This window comes from Symphalangus syndactylus, chromosome 21 (assembly GCF_028878055.3).
Source record: "Symphalangus syndactylus isolate Jambi chromosome 21, NHGRI_mSymSyn1-v2.1_pri, whole genome shotgun sequence".
Classification (NCBI taxonomy): Eukaryota; Metazoa; Chordata; class Mammalia; order Primates; family Hylobatidae; genus Symphalangus; species Symphalangus syndactylus.
Genome location: NC_072443.2, coordinates 44,605,965 through 44,626,896, shown reverse-complemented (window position 1 = coordinate 44,626,896; position 20,932 = coordinate 44,605,965). Strand labels below are relative to the sequence as shown.

The 20,932-nt window shown below is 39.1% G+C and overlaps 1 protein-coding gene across 4 annotated transcripts in view; it reads right to left on the bottom strand.

Annotated features, from left to right (window-relative positions):
- Positions 1–7,903: 7,903 nt before the first annotated feature.
- The window catches only part of GTF2E1 (general transcription factor IIE subunit 1), a 44,818-nt gene continuing 31,789 nt past the window's right edge, over positions 7,904–20,932 (bottom strand). For all 4 annotated transcript variants that reach the window (XM_055259250.2, XM_063630124.1, XM_063630125.1 and 1 more), the window contains exons 4-5: positions 14,638–14,879; positions 7,904–10,236 (exon numbers count right to left, since the gene is read on the bottom strand). In XM_055259250.2, coding sequence (XP_055115225.1) covers positions 9,809–10,236; positions 14,638–14,879 — 670 coding nt within the window. In that variant the 3' untranslated portion in view covers positions 7,904–9,808. The remainder of the gene's footprint in view (positions 10,237–14,637; positions 14,880–20,932) is intronic.

The following is a 20,932-nucleotide window of genomic DNA, read 5'->3' as shown; positions in this document are numbered from 1 at the left end:
AGTGGAGGAATACTGATTCAGCTGGCACACACATTTATCCCCCAATACCCTCCTTTTTTTGTACCTGAAGGTGAAGGTGGATCAGGCATTATGAAGCAACAAGCATTTGCCAAAGCAGGCTAAGCATAAAGAGAAAAGGAACCTGGGTCTTTGATATCATGACGGCAACCACAGAACCACCATTTTTTATGAAAATAAAACTCCTAGATTTAAAAACAAAACAAACAGCACAATCTTTGTTCTTTACAAATGTCCTCTTTAAAGAGTGATCTTAAGGTAGACTAAGTGAACAAATTAATGTGCAAGTCTTGGGCTAGATGTATTTTTGGTTAAGTGGCTTCACCAGGTGCTGGGAAAATGCCCTTTGCTACACAGATCAGCACTTACCATCTGTAAGCATTCCAAACAGGAAGTTCTGGACAAAAAAATTAATACAAAATAGCATCACAGATATCAGGTATAGAAATAACGACAGAAATGGAAAATAGCAGCCCTTTATATAAGGTCCATAGTTTACTCATGGCCTGAAGAAGTTGCCACTTAATTGTTTATTCATTCAACAAATAGGTATTAATGACTATGTGCCAGGCATTGAGCCAGAATACCACAGGGAGCCAGAAAGATAAAGCTTCTGCTCTCATGGAGCGTACATTCTAGTGGGGCGGAGGAGGATAGATAATAAACATATGAGCAATTTAACATACAATATCTATTAATACATGCATCTAGATCAACACATTGGACTTCCAACTCTCCGCTGATTTAGGACTGGCTCTTAGCTCCTCCATCTCTGGCATAGCTTCACAGGGTGCTCAGGTTCCTCAGTTACCCAGAAGTCAGAGCTTTGTCAATATAACACCATTGGTCTCAGTAATTAAAAACTTCAGTTCCTTTTCACCATTACTGCAGTTTCCTTCCATTCTATCCTACTTCAAGAAAAAAGCAACAAACAAAACACATCACCCCAACCACCCACAACCCACCTCCCCACTGGGAAAAAATAAAGCAGAAACAAAACTCATTCGTTTCCAAAACAAAGAGCCTACAAACAAAGTAAAACCTACCTTTTAGGTAGAGGGTGGGAGAGGAGAGGAGGGTGGGCACAGCATTCAGGTAAAAAACTTGTATATGAGGAAAAATGCAAATAATCATTAAGTACAATACATAAGGTTATTCGTGTAACTCTAGCACCTGAAGAAGATGCTCTAGACCAGTGCTGTCCAATAGAAATAGAATTTAAGTTACAAATGTGAGCCGTTTATGTAGACTTACATGTTCAGTCATATTAAAAGAAGTAAAAAAAAAAAAGGTAAAATTATTTTTAACATATTTCTTTAATTCAATTGATTCTATGCTATTCGTTTCAATATATATTCTATATAAAAAATTAAGATATGTTACATTCTTTCTTCTCATGCTGAGTCTTCAAAATTCAGCATATATTATATATTTATGGCCTACCTCAATTTGGACTAGATACATTTCAAGTGCATGCTAGCAACTACCTTACTGAACACTGCAACCCTAGACAAAGTACTCACTTAATTCCCTTTTCTAAAAACACTAAAGCTAATGGCTACTAGAATTAAAGCCTCTAAACATCTCATTGGCTATGCCCTAGAACTATATCCCAGCATCCCCTACTGATGGTCCTGGAGACAAAGCCCTAGGTAACATGTTCCACAAATGAACATAATTAACTGATTAAGAACATAATTAACTGACTTGCCATTCAGGCAGGAACAAAATGATGAGCCCTGGTGGAGAAAATGCTATGTTCTCCCTAGTGCCAATTCTGTCCATCTATCCATTCAACATTTATTGAGACCCTACTATGTGCCAGAATTAATTCTATATGCCCCCAAGGAGCTTACAGTCTTTTGAGGGGTTGATAGACATAAACAATCAAGTAAGAAATAAACAAGTTCATTTCAAATAATTTTTCTATGAAGAAAATAAAACAAAAATACGATAGTGAATGGAAGCAATTCCTTTAGAGAAAGGAGAAGACTGACTTCTGTGAGGTGGTACTGAAGCTGAGAATGAAATAACAGGAGCAAGAGTGAAGTATACCACTAGGGCAAAGACCTAATGCAGGAAAAAGGCTGGCATATTTGAGAAACACAGCGAATGTCAATATGGTTAGAAAGTAGACTAGCAGATGTAGGTAGCCAGGGGCTAGACCATGTAAAGCCTAGTGAATAGAGTATGTTTGGATGTTAGTCTAAGAAAAATCAATTAAGGGTTTTAAGGGGAGTAAGATAATCTAATTTACATTTAAAAGTTCCCTTTGTGTGTGGGAAATGGTTAAAATGCATGTGTGTGTGAGAGGGGGATAAGCATGGAAGCAGGGAGACTAGCTGGGAGGTTGCTGGAGTAGTCAAGGTGAGAGTTCATGTGGCTGGGAGTAGGGTGGAGGTGGTGGAAGCAATGAAGTCAGATTTAGAGTATAGTTTCAATTTATTAGCAAGTCCTGTCACGTCTACTTTCGAAATCAGATTATATTTTGAGTCTAACAGGACTTGCTGGTAAGTTGGATGTGGGATTAAAAAAAGTCAACTATTAAGACTTTTGGCTTGAGCTTGTAAGTAAAATGGTGGTGACATTTACTGAGTCTGGAACAGGAGGAAAACCTGCTTCTCCTCCTATATTTGTAATGGTGTTAATGGAATTACTAACCAGCTTGACACCTGAGAATCATCCAAGACACTGCCCTATCCAGTCACCAAATCTCATTAATTTTACTTCCCCAGAGTTTCTTAAATTTGTCCCCACTTTCTCATCCCCACTGACTTGCTCAGGACTTTTGATCAAATTACTTACCAAGACTACTGAAATGGCCTTAATAATCTCTAGGTTTAAACTCCAATCCAGTATCAATACTACAAATTACTCCTCTGCTTAAAATTATCCAGCAATCTTTTTGAAGAGCAGTTTAGCAGTATATATCAGAGTTTAAAATAGACATGCCCTTTGTTTGGCTATTTCTTTTTTATGATTCTATTCTGTAGAAATCCTCGAAGAGAATGAAAATCAGTAATTGATTACAGCATGTAATAGTGAAAAACTGGACACTATCTAAATGCCCGTCAATAAAGGAAGTTTTACATAAACCATTATACAACTATAAAATTCTATTTTATTTTTTAAAATGAAGATCTAAATATACTGAATGGAAAGCTCTCCAAGATATTTCAAAACCAAACGGTAATGTGTATGATATGATTCCCTTTGGGTAAAAAGCACTGTAGTATGTATGTGTGGTTTCTAAAGGCCTAGAAAAGGTCTGGGAGGATACACATTAAACTATCAACAATGATTACCTCAGTGTAGTAAGACAGCGGTGGGCTGGGGAGTTTTCATTTTTTACTATATATATTTCCTATTGAATGAATTTTTAAATAATTAAAACATTAACAACAAAAAACTGTACAACCATCCTGTATGCCCCAATGATTCAAGGCATTTTCAGACCTGGCACCAGCCTTCTTTCCAGACTAATTGCTCAGACTTATTTACATTAGGTAGGCCATTATGCACTTCTGCATTATGGGAAACATGGGTTGACTGTTGAAACTGGATTGTGTACTAGGCCTACCTGCTTTGCAACTAGAATAGGAAAGGCCACCTCAGATACTCAGAAGGTCACAAAGCTCTTTCTGAAGAGAAGCTAAGGTACTTGTTCCTGCCCTGAGGACATGCCAAAATAGGTTCATTCCTTTAGCTCTTCAAAGGAAGAGGTAAAATTTCATAACTCTTTCCCCTTCCCAACCCATTTTTGCATTAGATGTTTTAAAAGGACCTGTACTTATCTTGTTCACTGTTTATTTTGCTTCTTTTGTAGCAGAAAGAGCCAACAAAATTGACGGTAAATTTACTATAGTGCCAGTTCTTTTCTGGAAATCTTCCTCATTTTTAGATATTAAAAAAAAATAAAGTGATAGTAGCTCAGCTCTGCTAGAGATGACATAAAGTAGCATTAGTGGAAACAAAACAAAGGTGAAATTACACCAATTTCTAAATTCTAAAGATTTTCATATTTGTTTTTTGATTGTTATTTTCTACTTTTAAACTCAAGAATAAAAAGAATAAGAAAGTGTATATGTAAGTCTTTCAGTTGTGGTCCTGGCTGGAAATCTAGCCATCAAGCCAACTGCTCGAAAAGAAAATGAACTGTTCTTCCCAAACTTGTTTCCATTCAGTGTTCAGTTGTCTCAGATAATACCAACAAGTTATGAAATGAATCAATTATTTCTCCCTCATTCATTCAGATGACTAGAAACAAAGTAACTTGGCAAGATGAGTAAAGAGAAACCAAATTAACTCACGCTTTTGTTGTGATTTGCTACAACCTCAATTCTAAACCTGCCACCTACATTAATCCCTTAATTAAAATATCCTTCACCTGGTTTGAATTACTGTAGCATATGAGAAGACCAAAAAAGAGCCCAAATAGCCAAAGCAATCCTAAGCAAAAAGAACAAAGCCAGAGGCATCACACTACCCGACTTCAAACTATACTGCGACACTACAGTAACCAAAATAGCATGGTACTGGCATAAAAACAGACACATAGACTAATGGAACAGCAAATAGGAAACTCAGAAATAAAGGCACACACCTATAGTCATCCAATCTTCGACAAAGTCAACAAAAACAGGCAATGGGGAAAGGACCCCCTATTCAATATAGTGGTGCTAGGATAACTGGCTAGCCATATGCAGAAGACTGAAACTGGACCCCTTCCTTTCATCATATACAAAAATCAACTGAAGATGAATGAAAGACTTAAATATAAAACCTAAAACTACAAAAACCCTAGAAGAAAACCTAGGAAATACCATTCTGGACATAGGCCCTGGCAAAAATTTTATAATGAAGATTCAAAAACAATTGCAATAAAAACAAAAACTGACAAATGGGACCTAATTAAACTTAAGAGCTTCTACACAGCAAATGAAACTATCAACAGAGTAAACAGCCTACAGAACAGGAGAAAATATTTGCAAACTGCATTCAACAAAGGTCTAATATCCAGAATCGATAAGGAACTTAAATCAACAAGCAAAAAATGAACAACTCCATTTAAAAAATGGGCAAAAAAAAATAAACAGACATTTCTCAAAAGAAGACATACATGTGGCCAACAAGCATATGAAAAAATGTTCAGTATCACTAATCATTAGAGAAATGCAAATCAAAACCACAATGAGACATCTCACACTAGTCAGAATGGCTATTATTAAAAAGTCAAAAAATAGCAGATGCTGGCAAGGTTGCAGAGAAAAAGTAATGCTTATACATTGCTGGTGGGAATGTAAACTAGTTCAGCCACTGTGGAATGCAGTCTGGAAATTTCTCAAAGAGCTTAAAACAGAGTTATTGGGCCAGGCATGGTGGCTCACACCTGTAATCCCAGCACACTTTGGGAGGCCAAGGCAGGCAGATCACCTGAGGTCAGAGACCAGCCAGGTCAACAAGGTGAAACCCTGTCTCTACAAAAAATACAGAAATTGACCAAGCAGTGGCTCACACCTGTAATCCCAGCAGTTTGGGAGGCCAAGGCAGGTGGATCACCTGCGGTCAGGAGTTCAAGGCTAGCCTGGCCAACATGGCAAAACCCCTTCTCTACTAAAAATATAAAAATTAGCTGGGTGTGGTGGTGCGCACCTGTAATCCCAGCTACTTGGGAGGCTGAGGCAGAAGAATTGCTTGAACCTGGGAGGTGGAGGTTGCAGTGAGCCGAGATCGCGCCATTGCACTCCAGCCTGGGTGACAAGAACGAAATTCTGTCTCAAAAAAAACCAAAAAACAGAAAGTAGCCAGGTGTGGGGGCACACGCTTGTAATCCCAGCTACTCAGGAGGCTGAGGCATGAGAATTGCTTGAACCTGAGAGGCGGAGTGAGCTGAGATCATGCCACTGCACTCCAGCCTGGGCAAGAGTGAGACTGTTTCAAAAAAAAACCACACACCCCAAATACAGCTACCATTTAACTCAGCAATCCCATTACTGGGTATATACCCAACGAAATGTAAGTCATTCTACCATAAAAACACATGCCCATCACTGGTGGACTGGATAAAGAAAATGTGGTACATATACACCATGGAACACTACACAGCCATAAAAAAGAATGAGATCCTGCCTTTTGCAGCAACATGGATGGAGCTGGAGGCCATTATCCCAGGCAAATTAATGCAAGAATAGAAGACCAAACACCCCACGTTCTCACTTATAAGTGATAACTAAACACTGAATACACGTAGACACAAAGAAGGGAACAACAGACACCAGAGCCTTCTTGAGGGTGGACAGCGGGAGGAGGGTGAGGACTGAAAAACTACCTATCTGATACAATGCTTATTACCCGGGTGGCAAAATAATCTGTACACCAAACCCCGTGACATGCAATTTACCTATATAAGAAACCTGCACGTCATATACCCCTGAGCCTAAAAGTTGGAAGAGGTAATCACTCTGCATCCCACAAATACGTACAATTATTGTGTCAACTAAAAATAAAAGGAATACAGAAACAAAAATCTCTCTCTCATTGCCCCGCTCCCTTTGCTCACTACCGTAAAAACTTCAGGGAAGACCTGCTACACAAACTTGTGTTGATGGTACTAGGGGGAATAAAGGACAGGTGGTATAGAGGAGAGATGGAAAAACCAGGGAAGCAGAAAGGCAAAGCCAGAGGATACAAGCTCCCTGCCTACTCTCCCCGGTCCCTTACCACCTGCAAAAAAGAACTGTCATCTCCCAAAAGAAATGATACTAGAAGAAGTAGTCCAACATGTTAGGATAAAAAGTTCTATTTAAATCTTAAAGGACAGTGGGAAAGTTGGGACACTTGTTCAGCTGACACTAGAGATACACGAACATAGTCAACCACATTCAGGGAAAGCAAGTTCCTCCATTATCGCTTATGGGTTGTGTGTGGTGATGACTCTAGCTTTCCTGGGGTCAAGAGACACAGTGACTACATGTAACTACCAACCTTGGGTGTGAGCCTGCCCTTACTAGAGCTTCAGAGGTTAATCGGCAGGGCTCCCATTTTTGGCCCTTCTGTCACTGACTGTCTCTCCTCACCAGATTATTGTGCCACTCAAGAGACAAACCTATCTGATAAAGTAATATAAATTCTATTGAGTTTTATTAGATGTCACTGAAAGGGGGGTAGTTACCTATTAAATTATATCTTCCCATTGATTTTGAGTATAAATTTAGAGATGTTTATCCAAGAAAATGATAAACTCTGGATTTTTTCATTTTACTTAACTGAGGGCCTACTCACCCCAAAATCCTGGCATCAACCTAAAAAGACCTTGCTTTTGACACTCTACTATTTCTTTCATTAAATGTCTGTTTGATTCTTTTTCAAAATGAAAATATCTTTTTCATAATATATTAAGATCACTGTAATTCTCATCCCTAATTTATATATTTATATATGCATACCTACCTCACAGATTATAAAAGATTGAATGAGTTAACATATATAAAGCACTTAAAATAGTGTCTGGCACACAGTTCACTATATGTTAGCTACTTTCTTCTTCACACACACACCCCCCTAGAAAAACTGAATCCTATATTTAACACATTATGGATATCTTTTCCTCTCAATACATTCTTTTTTGGGGAGGGATGGGATCTCATTATGTTACCCAGGCTAGCCTTGAACTCCTGGCTCAAACAATCCTCTGCCTTGGCCTCCTGAGTACTTAGGACTAAATACAGATTTAGTGAGTATATCTATCTTTCTATTCTATTTCAAATACTGCTGCAATGAATACCTTTATTCTTACCTCCATATTCACTTGAGACATTTTTCCATAACATGAATTCTACATATACACGAACACACTTACAAAAAATAGTTTAAAAAATTAACTACATTTTAAAAATTAACATCTGATTACCATTTTATTTAAATTAACTTCTAGAACTATAAAAGTTTAAAAAACAATGTTTAAAAGCTGAATACCATTGCTTCTTGGCCTTTTGGCTAAGATCAAGTGTAAAAGTTGAATACTTTACGTATACAAGGTACAAGGCATCTTATTGCACAAAAAGTTTAGATCCCATATGATGCATCTATTATTTGAAATATGACTAATAAAAAAGTCCTTTTTTTAATGGGAAGAATATTCATTTTAATATGCCCCAAGATGTTACAGAGCTTAAAATGAACAAACTTCAGTCAGTATAAAACAGATTCATTGTCAACATTCAGTCATTAATACAACCCAGGTAAATGAAACATCACTCCATACAAGGCTCATATATTCTTTACACGTGTACTATAAAATGATAAATACTTAAAAATTACAATGCAACGAAAAATATTGTAAGATATACAATTGTTATAGACCCTTGTGTGAAAGTTCTTTATTTTTAAAGTTCTGCCTTAGGGAAAATACCATGCTACATATCAGAACCCAAAATAAACTGTTTCTTGAGGTTACAATGCTCAATGGTATACTGGATTCACCCTAAAATACCATGTCTGACAAGAATTAAAAGAGAGACAGCCTTCAATGATGTTTAGAAAGAGGGAGAGTGACAGAGAGAGAGAAGAGTAATCAATTATTCTGTTATTTCTGCTGGAATGGCCTCATTAAACAATTTATAGCACTGACAAGAGGTCTGTACCCAAAGGGAACAAAACCAGAACCAGTCTCAGCTTTATATAAAGGATTTCCAAATCAGACTAACTGACACAGTTCTAAGGCACTATTCCCAATGCTTGTCACTCTTCAACCCTTTACACAGACTTCTTGTCTTATGTCCATGTTTTTCTAATTTCTTCCTAAGGGTTTACCAATTATACTTTCTGTTTTCTATCATCCTAAATCCAAACCAAAAGACATTAAGCAATACAATAAAATCTACCAGTCTGGTCAGTTCTAAAGACACAAATTCTGGTTTAGACATTAATCATGAGACTCAAGTATATCTATCCCCCTTCCACACACACTCCCACCTCCCCTTACATATTGCCCCATCTTAATTTTGAGGAAATCCTCAAATTCTAAGCAAGTTTCAGGATTTTTCCCCCAATCAATGATTTGACTGTTGGCAAGCTGCGTTGGTGGGCAGCATTATAAGAAATTATTTGGAATGCCTGGCTAGAACAGATAAAATGGATGTGATCAGTGAATTATTGTAACCCATTGTAGTAAAGAGATGGATGGGAAGGATTTACCTTATGAACTTCCCTCACTCATTTCAGAAGGGAGAAAATTATGTCTTAATAAGGCAAGAAAAAAATTAGATAAGAAAATACAGCACTTTGGGAGGCCGAGGCGGGTGGATCACGAGGTCAGGAGATCGAGATCATCCTGGCTAACACAGGGAAACCCTGTCTCTACTAAAAATACAAAAAATTAGCCAGGCGTGGTGGCGGGCGCCTGTAATCCCAGCTACTCAAGAGGCTGAGGCAGAAGAATCACTTGAACCCGGGAGGCAGAGGTTGCAGTGAGCCGAGATCGCACCATTGCACTGCAGCCTGGCGGACAAGAGTGAGACTTTGTCTCAAAAAAAAAAAAAAAAAAAAAAAAGAAAATACAGTAAAATATAAATACTGTAGTGACAGCAAGGAAGGGTAGGATTCCCAGCACCCTACCTTGCTGGGAAAGTTTCTGGCATAAAAGTCAAACTCTCTACCACCATTCTTTGCACAAGGATCGACAGTTGTTTACATCAAGAGGGGCAGAAAGCCACTTAAATACTTTTCTTCAAAAATGAGACATTTCTTTTTGAACTGAGCATTAGAGAAAGGAGAAAGAAGTAGGGAAAGCTCACTCAAAGAGGTCCTCAAACATGCGTTGTCCCATTGCTATATATGCTTCCTTTTCTTCTGGTGTCATCTGGGCCACTAGCTCTGGCCGTTGGCTCACTTCACTGTAGGAGAACGGACGGCCTGCCACCATGACAATTGGGTCATCTGCTACTTCTTCAAACTCGTCATCTTCCTCTTCATCCTCTTCTTGTTTATGCATAGCCACAGCTGCCGGACGGGGTGGAGAATCATCATCTGACTCACTGGTCTCGCTTTCCGAGTCACTGCCATTGGCAGTGGTCACTGGAGCAGCTGCTCCCACTGAACCAGCCATGGCAGAGGAAGTCTTTTTCTCATGAATGAGCAGTGCTCGCATGACCTCTTCGTTGTCATCAGGCCCAGCACGGCCTTCCTCACGCTCCTGAAATGCGTCCATATCTACGCCCCCTGGGGAGTAAAACTCAGAAAGTCAATATCCTTAAATATAAATGGCATTTCTTCATAACATATAAACAATATTTTAACATATATTTAAATAATACGATAAAATAACAGACTTCACTGGTTCCATTTTTGAGCTGCTATCCATAAAATATTCAAAGTATTTCTTACAAACTGGAGCTTAAGTAGCATAATGGTCAAGTACACCGGCTTTAAGAGTATTATAGCATAGATTTGAATCCTGGTTCTTCTATATGCAAGCATCTTGGGCAAGTTATTTAATCTCTAAACTTCAATACCTTTTTCTATAAAATGAGGTGATAAAAGCATCTACTTTCTAAGGTTCTGGATAAAAACATGTAAGATAATGTCTATGAAGAATCGACTACAGTAGCTGGCATAATAGAAAATCAAAACATGGCTCTTTATCTCACTCAAGGTAAAAGCCAAAAGCTTTGCAATGGCCTATAGGGTCCCAAATCATCTGGAATCCTTCCTGATCATCTACCTCTTACTTCTTTCCCCTGCTCATTCTTGTCTAGCCACAGTAGCCTCTGTGGTATTCCTTGTACATATCAGACACACTCCTACCTCAGGGCCTTTGCACTGCCTGTTCCCTCTGCCTGGAATATTTTTCCTTTAGGTACTCACACAGCTAATTTCCTTCCATCTTTCATGTCTTTATTCAAAAGTTACCTTTTAAATGTATCCCATCCCTACATTCCCAATGCTCTATTTTTCCCCCATAGCACTTATTTTCTAACATAATGAATAACTTACATCTATTGTCTTTGTCACCCCCTTTCCAAGGATGTAGGTTCTACCACAACAGATATTTATCTTGTTTATTCATGGATATATCCCATTTACCTAGATAGTACCTGCCACTCTGTTAGGCACTGAATAAACATTTGACAAATGAGTGAATAAATGTGAGTTTTATTTTCATGAAGCAAACTAAGCATACTTCAAACTCTTTATTAAAAAAGGAATCTAATTTTAGGAATGAAGCTTCTCTCACCACACACCTCCTATCATTTTGTGTACATATCTTACCTGATATGCTGCAGATTAAATATTTAAGAAAACCATCTGCATTCTGCATTCTGATAATACTACCAAACATACTGCCATTTAAAATATATAAAAAGATTTAAAGTATTGTTTGGAACCTGACTCCCTGATTCAAATCCTAACACTATTTAGCTGTATGATTTCGGCCAAGTTATTTCATCTCTCCGCTTCAATTTTCTCAAGTACAGAAAGGGGGAAAATAGTATTTACTTCACTAGATTACTGCGGGGATTAAGTGAATATCTGTGAAGTGTCTAAAATGGGCCTGGCACTTAGAATAGTGTTATCTATCATCATCATCATCAGCAGCAGCATCATCATCATCAAGAGAAGACTCAGAAATGGTCAATTCTGACTATGGATAAAGTGAAAGCATCTTCTCATTAACACATTAAAATGAATTAGCTAAATCCCTGGACATTTTAGAAGGCATAGAACTCCTAAAATGAGATACTAGGCAGATAAGAGAGAGAAAGGGAAACAGAAGCAGACAAGTTAAAAGTTTAGGTCAGAGAAAAGAGGCTTTTGATAACATGACTGTCAAAATGAGAGTTAAAATCAAATTTAACTACTTCAAAATATTGTCAAAGGCTGAACCTCCTCCCTAGAGCTTACTGCCAATGCAGCATTACAACAGAAAGAAAAGAAGGTAATGAATGCATGCAAGCCTTTAAGACAATAATTGCTTCTAAAAGAATGTTCCAAATAGTTCAATAATATCAACACAGTATTTTGATTAATGTTTAAATATAAAATTAGGGAAAAAGAAAATTAGTTTTGTAAACTAAATTAAGTCACATGTAACAGATTTCTGACAAGGGTCTTGAGAGGTTTGGAGAAAAAAAGAATTACTCTGTTACAGATGAAGTCAGAAAACAAAAAACAAGGATAAATGAGCAAATTTCTGGATGGTAAAGTAGAAACAGTGGTTCTAGGAACAGTCTTTTTCAACAGAGTTATAAATTACAAGGAAGATGTATACTGGGAAACTGTATTCACGGAATTGATGCTAAGCAATTGTGGGTACTGAAAGGCCAAGTTGCAGGAAAAAAATATAGGAAGAGCTGAAGGTTGTATACGTGGGCAGAAAAGTAGCAGATCTATTTCTATTTCAGCAAGTGCAAGAAAATCAGCCTACAGAAAAATAATCTAAAATATACTGAAAGATATGATCCAAGCTATTGGATTCAAGGCACAGAAGAACCTAAAAAGTACCTCTACATGTTTCTAGAAGTTTTTGGTCTTAACATGCTTCCAGAACCAAAGCAACAAACAAAATCTCAAGTAAAAACCAGAAAGATACTGGAAATAAAACTCAAATCAATGGTGAATCCATGCATGAACAACATGTATCATTCTGGTCACTATGTCTCAAGTAAAGTATATCACAATTAGAGATGGTCCAGAAAAAGACAAAAATAAACAAAAACCGTAGGAGGTGGCAGCAGTAGAAAAGAGAACTGTTTAAGGAAAACAGAATCAAACGGAATTAGAACTTTCTTCAGTATAGTAATGAGAACATGACTGAAGCCGATACAATTGTGAAAGATATTAACATGACTTGAAGTTTGAAGAAAATCAAGTGTAAGACCCACTTCATACATTCACTGGATAGAGTCTGCTCTACTATCAAGAAACTTAAGACAAATTTAGACATGACAACATACTATCCTATTTTATGTAGAAATCAATATTTACAAAACTTAAGTAGACCAGATAACTTATTTAAGGCCCATACGATTCATATTCTATCATTCTAGGAACTGTAAACTAGAATGTTAAACTTATGAGCTTAATATATAATGTTGGTTAAAAATAATTTTATTTTATTCAGTTTTCTTCCTAAGTTCAAAGAAAAGAAGGCTGCTTTAAGAACCGGCAAGAAGCCAAGTTGGGGAAAACAAATTTATTAAATAGTAGTATAGCCTAACTACTGTATAATCTAAAACAACTTCAATCTAAATAACACAACAGGCTGGGCACAGTGGCTCATGCCTGTAATCCCAGCACTTTGGGAGGCCGAGGCGGGCAGATCACTTGAGGTCAGGAGTTTGAGAACAGCCTGGACAACATGGCAAAACCCCATCTCTACTAAAAATACAAAAATTAGCTGGCCATGGTGGCTTGCAGCCAATTCCAGCTACTCAGGAGGCTGAGGCAAGAGAATCACTAGAACACGGAAAGCAGAGGTTTCAGTGAGCCGAGATCGCACCACTGTACTCCAACCTAGGCAACAGAGCGAGACTCCATCAAAAAATACCAACATGGCAGGTTAATCAGTGAGGAAGAAGGAGGGTGAAGTACGGTTGCCTTGGAAAACTTTTTCTTATTAAAATTAATATATCAAAGAGAATCACCGTAGAGGTATTACCTGCTTTACCATCACTACCAAACTCCACATGACCTTCACAATTTCTAGTATACACATATACTAAATGCTAATTATGAAGGGAAAAGAGGCTAGGAGAAAGGCCAAAAAACAAGTGGTTTTCAGTTACTGATTATTCTTTGGCACTGACATATCACCAAACTCAGGTGATAAGTTAGTAACGATATATTAACTTGGGAGTAGTGGCACATAGATTGTTACACTGATAAAATTCAGCCAGAAATAGAGACACCCTTCCTCTCTACTTTCTAGCTTGAGTCATCGTCATCCATTTTTGCCTCCCATTTTCTACATACTCCTAAACCATTATCACTCAAAGTCTTGAAAGCAGTAACTTAGACTAAAACTTAAAAAGTAAAATCTTGCAGTTCTCTAACTTCTGAAGATTAGTATGCAATTCTTAACCCTTTAGGGCTCAGAAATTTCCAAAATCCTCTAGAACAAAGTTCTGCTAACCATCTTGGACTGTGAGAATGCTCAATCCTTTATTCATGTGGTCTCTTTGTATATATTTCAGGTAGCACACACTTCTTGGTATTTATGAAGAGACAACATAAAGTTTGGGGTAGTGTATAGCTTTGGCTCCCAATTCAGAAACATTAAATGCATATAAGTCAGGGTAATATAAGATTAAAGGAAAAGTGAGTATGGCTACCTTGAAAACAATAGATAGCATGTTTCCAAGAAATTAAGATAAAAAGATGACAATTTTTCAAATCTAAAAATGAAAATTTAAAAGGCTATTTGTTATTTTCACTAAGTTGAAGGGCAATGCAAGTATACCAGTTGGCTTTTATCTTATTGCTCAATTTCTTACTTCCTAATATAATGCAATTAATTGTTCTGTAGAACAGATCCAGAATTGCCCAGGCAGTTTCCCACTAAGTCAAGTTCATGTTCTACTGAACCCAAGACACATCCATTTTACTGACTTCTACTCTTACCTTCTTTCATATCTTCAGAACTATATGCCCCTTGGACAGTGCTTTCTCTCAACCAAATGGGCCTCTCTTTGGCAGATTTCCCTTCCAGTGAGGCTCGATGAAGATCTTCTTGGTCATCCATGTTAATGACAACATTCTGAGTGTATAAGTCTTCATAGGAAGGACCTTTGGTGGCCCATGCTTCCCGGTGGTGCCCACCTGCTAGGCTAGCAGCTCCAGCAGTAGTTGCTGCATGGTCCTTGCTATATAAAAATAGAGGAGTATAGGAAGAAGAAAAATTAATGTCTTGGTGTTGGAAAAGAAGGGCAGCTAGGGAGGCAATTACTGAAATACTACATGTAAATGCTATCTAGCAATCATGCACACATGCTTTAACAATTCCAAGAAAGTGCTTCTATACCTCAGGGTAAAAGGTGCATATGTTAGAAAAACACATCATATTTATATTTAAGTTCCTCAAACATGGGATCCTCTGGTGTATATAAATGACTGAGGTTTTATAGATTTAAGATGTTTCAATAAATCTATTAATACTTGGAGAAGAAGAAAGTGATATGGTGACATCATCTACTTAAAGCCACTAGTCTGACAAAAATCTCTCCCAGTATTTTGTTTAAAAAACAAAAACAAAACACACTGTATTTTTAAAAATGTTATCTCAGCTCAACCCAGAATAATTCAAAGTGGTTCTGTGTGCTTTTTCCTTTCTTTTGTGTGCTGATCATGGAAAAAGCTAGAAAACTATTCTACAAAGCCTGACGTCAACCAATGTTCTTCTCCCACCACTCAAGCAGTAAGGTATAACCCTCTGCACAGACTAGCTGCTTTTCTATGGAGTTGTATGTTTCTATCTCCACATCTATGCTGATACTCTATATCCATCTCCAACCACTGATTCTACTCTGCAGTAACAATGGTCTGTTTTTCTCAGTCTATTTTATTTTGCTTTTTACTTTTACCACCCATGATCTTCTTTGTCTGTTAGCCTGTTCCAAGTCTGATCATTTCCTTATCTTCCAGTCACTTATGTTCCCCCCCATCTCTGTTAGGCCAAGTTTTCAGTATTTCTGATGGTTCCCCATTTTACCTGCCTGTTTCACTCTCAATCTGTTCCAAATTCTTTTGAATATGCCTAATTCTCTGTCTGAGCTCATGCCTTTCTCTGCCTGCTACTGATGCTTTCCATTTCAACTTCTATGTATGCTTCTCCACCTCCCTCTCTGTCCAGCTATTTTTTATCCTGTAACCATCTTCATGTTTCTTGAACTGCCTGCTCACTCCAAACCTTTTGGGTGTTTCTTTCAGTGTCCGTGACTAACCTGGCCTCATGTTTCTCCTTTATTTTTTGTCCGTTTTTCTCACTCTTTTCCATGGATCCTGAATTATCTCCTGTGTGGAGCCCCGACTCATTCTGAATCTAATAAATACTTCATTAGTCTTTCCTCCTAAGCCATTCACTATTTTGCCTTCACTTTTGTCTTACTTCATCTCTGCTTACTCCCTTACTCTTCACTTCTTTCTGGGTCCAATTCTTATCTACTGGGGTTTTCTAACTCATACTTAGCTGAGGTCTGTGTTGTGTATCTGATTAGCCTATCACATCTTTCCCTAATTACACTGTGTTTCTGACCATCCTCTGGAGGTAAACTTGGGCTTAGCTTATCCCACCTTTTTTTTTTTTTTTTTTTTTTTGAGACGGAGTCTCGCTCTGTTGCCCAGGCTGGAGTGCAGTGGCGCAATCTCAGCTCACTGCAAGCTCCGCCTCCCGGGTTCACGCCATTCCCCTGCCTCAGCCTCTCCGAGTAGCTGGGACTACAGGCACCCGCCACTACGCCCGGCTAATTTTTTGTATTTTTAGTAGAGACGGGGTTTCACTGTGGTCTCGATCTCCTGACCTCGTGATCCGCCCGCCTCGGCCTCCCAAAGTGCTGGGATTACAAGCGTGAGCCACCGCGCCCGGCCTTATCCCACCTATATAATGTTATCTCCAGTTGCCTAACCCACAGTGATCCAGTCATTTAATCCATGCCTTCCAGGTACTGCGTTTACATTCTTTTCATTATTCCACCTCTGTGCCCAGGGCTACTTTGTAAACCACTTTCTCCCACAGCCTTTTTCTTCCTGGTGCCTGTTCTACCTGTTCTACCTGTTCCACATCTCAATCACTTCTTTTGCCTCCTCACTGCTCCTACTTTCTACCAGTTATTTGCTCTCCACTCTAAGTCCAGGCCTATGAGGCATCTCTCTGTAAATATATCCAATCCATCTATTTTTTTTTTTTTTTTGCTATATTCTGAAGTCTTATGCTACAATTGCAAATAACTGGTTTCTCTCTGCTATTTCTTTCTGCATTCATTGATGTTACTTTGCATATCATTTCTTGTTCATCTCAGTTTAACCATTAACTGTCCCTAGTCATTCTCTATCTTCTATCTGTTCTGTGTGGTCTTTTAAAGGCTATGTGGCTGCCTTCACTGTAATATGATGCTGCTTACTTTGTATAGGTTGGCTTTTTGAACTTTTGTCTCCTTCAGCATTCACTTTTCTTTCTCTTCTCTCTTGGTCTGATCTGGTTTTTTATGTTTCTGTGCTTACTCTACATTCTGGCCTCTCCTCCCGCACCCACTTGTCTCTCTGACTCCTTTCAACGCCTCTTCTATCCTCAGCCAACATCCCCATCTTGATGTGCTGAGCCTGCTCTATATATCCGCCACCCCCAAAAATGTTTCTCCCTGAGTTAGCTAACCCCACCTGGGAGAGACAGAATAGGCATATTTCTCTGATCGGGCCAACCACATCCTTATCTTTCCTTGATCCAGACTTAAATGACTCACTCACTCTGAGGTTACTGTTTCTCTTTATATATAATCCTGAACACAGAGTTTTTCTCTATTCTCTATCTTTAGCATTGACTACAAAGACTATCTTATGAAGGTATGAGGAGTACTTTGAGAAAAACAAGAAAGCTAGACAGAAAAGAACAGAATTAAATGTTAACACAAGAGTACTTTTAAAATGTCTTTTGTTTTCAGTATTCTGTCACAGAAATTCAAGATAGGTTTTATTCCAGTTTGAGGCAGCAGACATTTGACCAAAAGTCAAACAAATTTTAAAATTTGGGGGGTGGAGCCAAGATGGCCGAATAGGAACAGCTCCGGTCTCCAGCTCCCAGCCCCAGCGACACAGAAGACGGGTGATTTCTGCATTTCTGCTTGAGGTACCGGTTTCATCTCACTAGGGAGTGCCTAACAGTGGGTTCAGGACAGTCGGTGAAGCGCACTGTGCGCAAGCCGAAGCAGGGCGAGGCATTGCCTCACTCGGGAAGCGCAAGGGGTCAGGGAGTTCCCTTTCCTAGTCAAAGAAAGGGGAAACAGACGGCACCTGGAATATCGGGTCAGTCCCGTCCTAATACTGCGCTTTTCCAACGGGCCTGGAAAACGGCACACTAGGAGATTGTGTCCCGCACCTGGCTCGGAGGGTCCTATGCCCACAGAGTCTTGCTGATTGCTAGCACAGCAGTCTGAGATCACCCTGCAAGGCAGCAACGAGGCTGGGGGAGGGGCGCCCGCCATTGCCCAGGCTTGCTTAGGTAAACAAAGCAGCCAGGAAGCTCAAACTGGGTGGAGCCCACCACAGCTCAAGGAGGCCTGCCTGCCTCTGTAGGCTCCACCTCTGGGGACAGGGCACAGACAACCAAAAACTCAGCGAGAACCTCCACAGCCTTAAATGTCCCTGTCTGACTGACAGCTTTGAAGAGAGTAGTGGTTCTCCCAGCACGCAGCTGGAGATCTGAGAACGGACAGACTGCCTCCTAAAGTGGGTCCCTCACCCCTGAGCAGCCTAACTGGGAGGCACCCCCCCAGTAGGGACAGACTGACACCTCATTCAACCGGGTACTCCTCTGAGACAAAACTTTCAGAGGAACTATCAGACAGCTGAATTTGTGGTCTCACGAAAATCCGCTGTTCTGCAGCCACCGGTGCTGACACCCAGCCAAACAGGGTCTGGAGTGGACCTCTAGTAAACTCCAACAGACCTGCAGCTGAGGGTCTTGTCTGGTAGAAGGAAAATTAACAAACAGAAAGGACATCCACACCAAAAACCCATCTGTACATCACCATCATCGAAGACAAAAAGTAGACAAAACCACAAAGATGGGGAAAAAACAGACCAAAAAAACTGGAAACTCTAAAAAACAGAGCACCTCTCCTCCTCCAAAGGAACGCAGTTCCTCACCAGCAACGGAACAAAGCTGGATGGAGGATGACTTTGATGAGTTGAGAGAAGAAGGCTTCAGACGATCAGACTACTCTGAGCTACGAGAGGAAATTCAAAACAATAGCAAAGAAGTTAAAAACTTTGAAAAAAAATTAGAAGAATGGATAACTAGAATAACCAATGGAGAGAAGGGCTTAAAGGAGACGATGGAGCTGAAAGCCAAGTTTTGAGAACTACGTGAAGATTGCAGAAGCCTCAGTAGCAGATGCGATCAACTGGAAGAAAGGGTATCGCTGATAGAAGATGAAATGAATGAAATGAAGAGAGAAGGGAAGTTTAGAGAAAAAAGAATAAAAAGAAATGAACAAAGCCTCCAAGAAATTTGGGACTATGTGAAAAGACCAAACCTACGTCTGATTGGTGTACCTGAAAATGATGGGGAGAATGGAACCAAGTTGGAAAACACTCTGCAAGATATTATCCAGGAGAACTTCCCCAATCTAGCAAGGCAGGCCAGCATTCAGATTCAGGAAATACAGAGAATGCCACAAAGATACTCCTCGAGAAGGGCAACTCCAAGACACATAATTGTCAGATTCACCAAAGTTGAAATGAAGGAAAAAATGTTAAGGGCAGCCAGAGAGAAAGGTCGGGTTACCCACAAAGGGAAGCCCATCAGACTAACAGCTGATCTCTCAGCAGAAACTCTACAAGCCAGAAGAGAGTGGGGGCCGATATTCAACATTCTTAAAGAAAAGAATTTTCAACCCAGAATTTCCTATCCCGCCAAACTAAGCTTCATAAGTGAAGGAGAAATAAAATACTTTACAGACAAGCAAACGCTGAGTGATTTTGTCACCACCAGGCCTGCCCTAAAAGAGCTCCTGAAGGAAGCACTAAACATGGAAAGGAACAACCGGTACCAGCCCCTGCAAAAACATGCCAAATTGTAAAGACCATCGAGGCTAGGAAGAAACTATAGCAACTAACGAGCAAAATAACCAACTAACATCATAATGACAGGATCAGATTCACACATAACAATATTCACGTTAAATGTAAATGGGCTAAATGCTCCAATCAAAAGACACAGACTGGCAAACTGGATAAGGAGTCAGGACCCATCAGTGTGCTGTATTCAGGAAACCCATCTCACGTGCAGAGACACACATAGACTCAAAATAAAGGGATGGAGGAAGATCTATCAAGCAACTGGAAAACAAAAAAAGGCAGGGGTTGCAATCCTAGTCTCTGATAAAATAGACTTTAAACCAACAAAGATCAAAAGAGACAAAGAAGGCCATTACATAATGGTAAAGGGATCAATTCAACAAGAAGAGCTAACTATCCTAAATATATATGCACCCAACACAGGAGCACCCAGATTCATAAAGCAAGTCCTCAGTGACCTACAAAGGGACTTAAACTCCCACACAATAATAATGGGAGATTTTAACACCCCACTGTCAGCATTAGACAGATCAACGAGACAGAAAGTTAACAAGGATATCCAGGAATTGAACTCAGCTCTACATAAAGTGGACCTAATAGACATCTACAGAACTCTCCACCCCAAATCAACAGAATATACATTTTTTTCAGCACCACACCACACCTATTCCAAAACTGACCACATAGTTGGAAGTAAAGCTCTTCTCAGCAAATGTAAAAGAACAGAGATTATAACAAACTGTCTCTCAGACCACAGTGCAATCAAACTAGAACTCAGGATTAAGAAACTCAGTCAAAACCGCTCAACTACATGGAAACTGAACAACCTGCTCCTGAATGACTATTGGGTACATAATGAAATGAAGGCAGAAATAAAGATGTTCTTTGAAACCAACGAGAACAAAGACACAACATACCAGAATCTCTGGGACACGTTCAAAGCAGTGTGTAGAGGGAAATTTATAGCACTAAATGCCCACAAGAGAAAGCAGGAAAGATCCAAAATTGACACCCTAACATCACAATTAAAAGAACTAGAAAAGCAAGAGCAAACACATTCAAAAGCTAGCAGAAGGCTAGAAATAACTAAAATCAGAGCAGAACTGAAGGAAATAGAGACACAAAA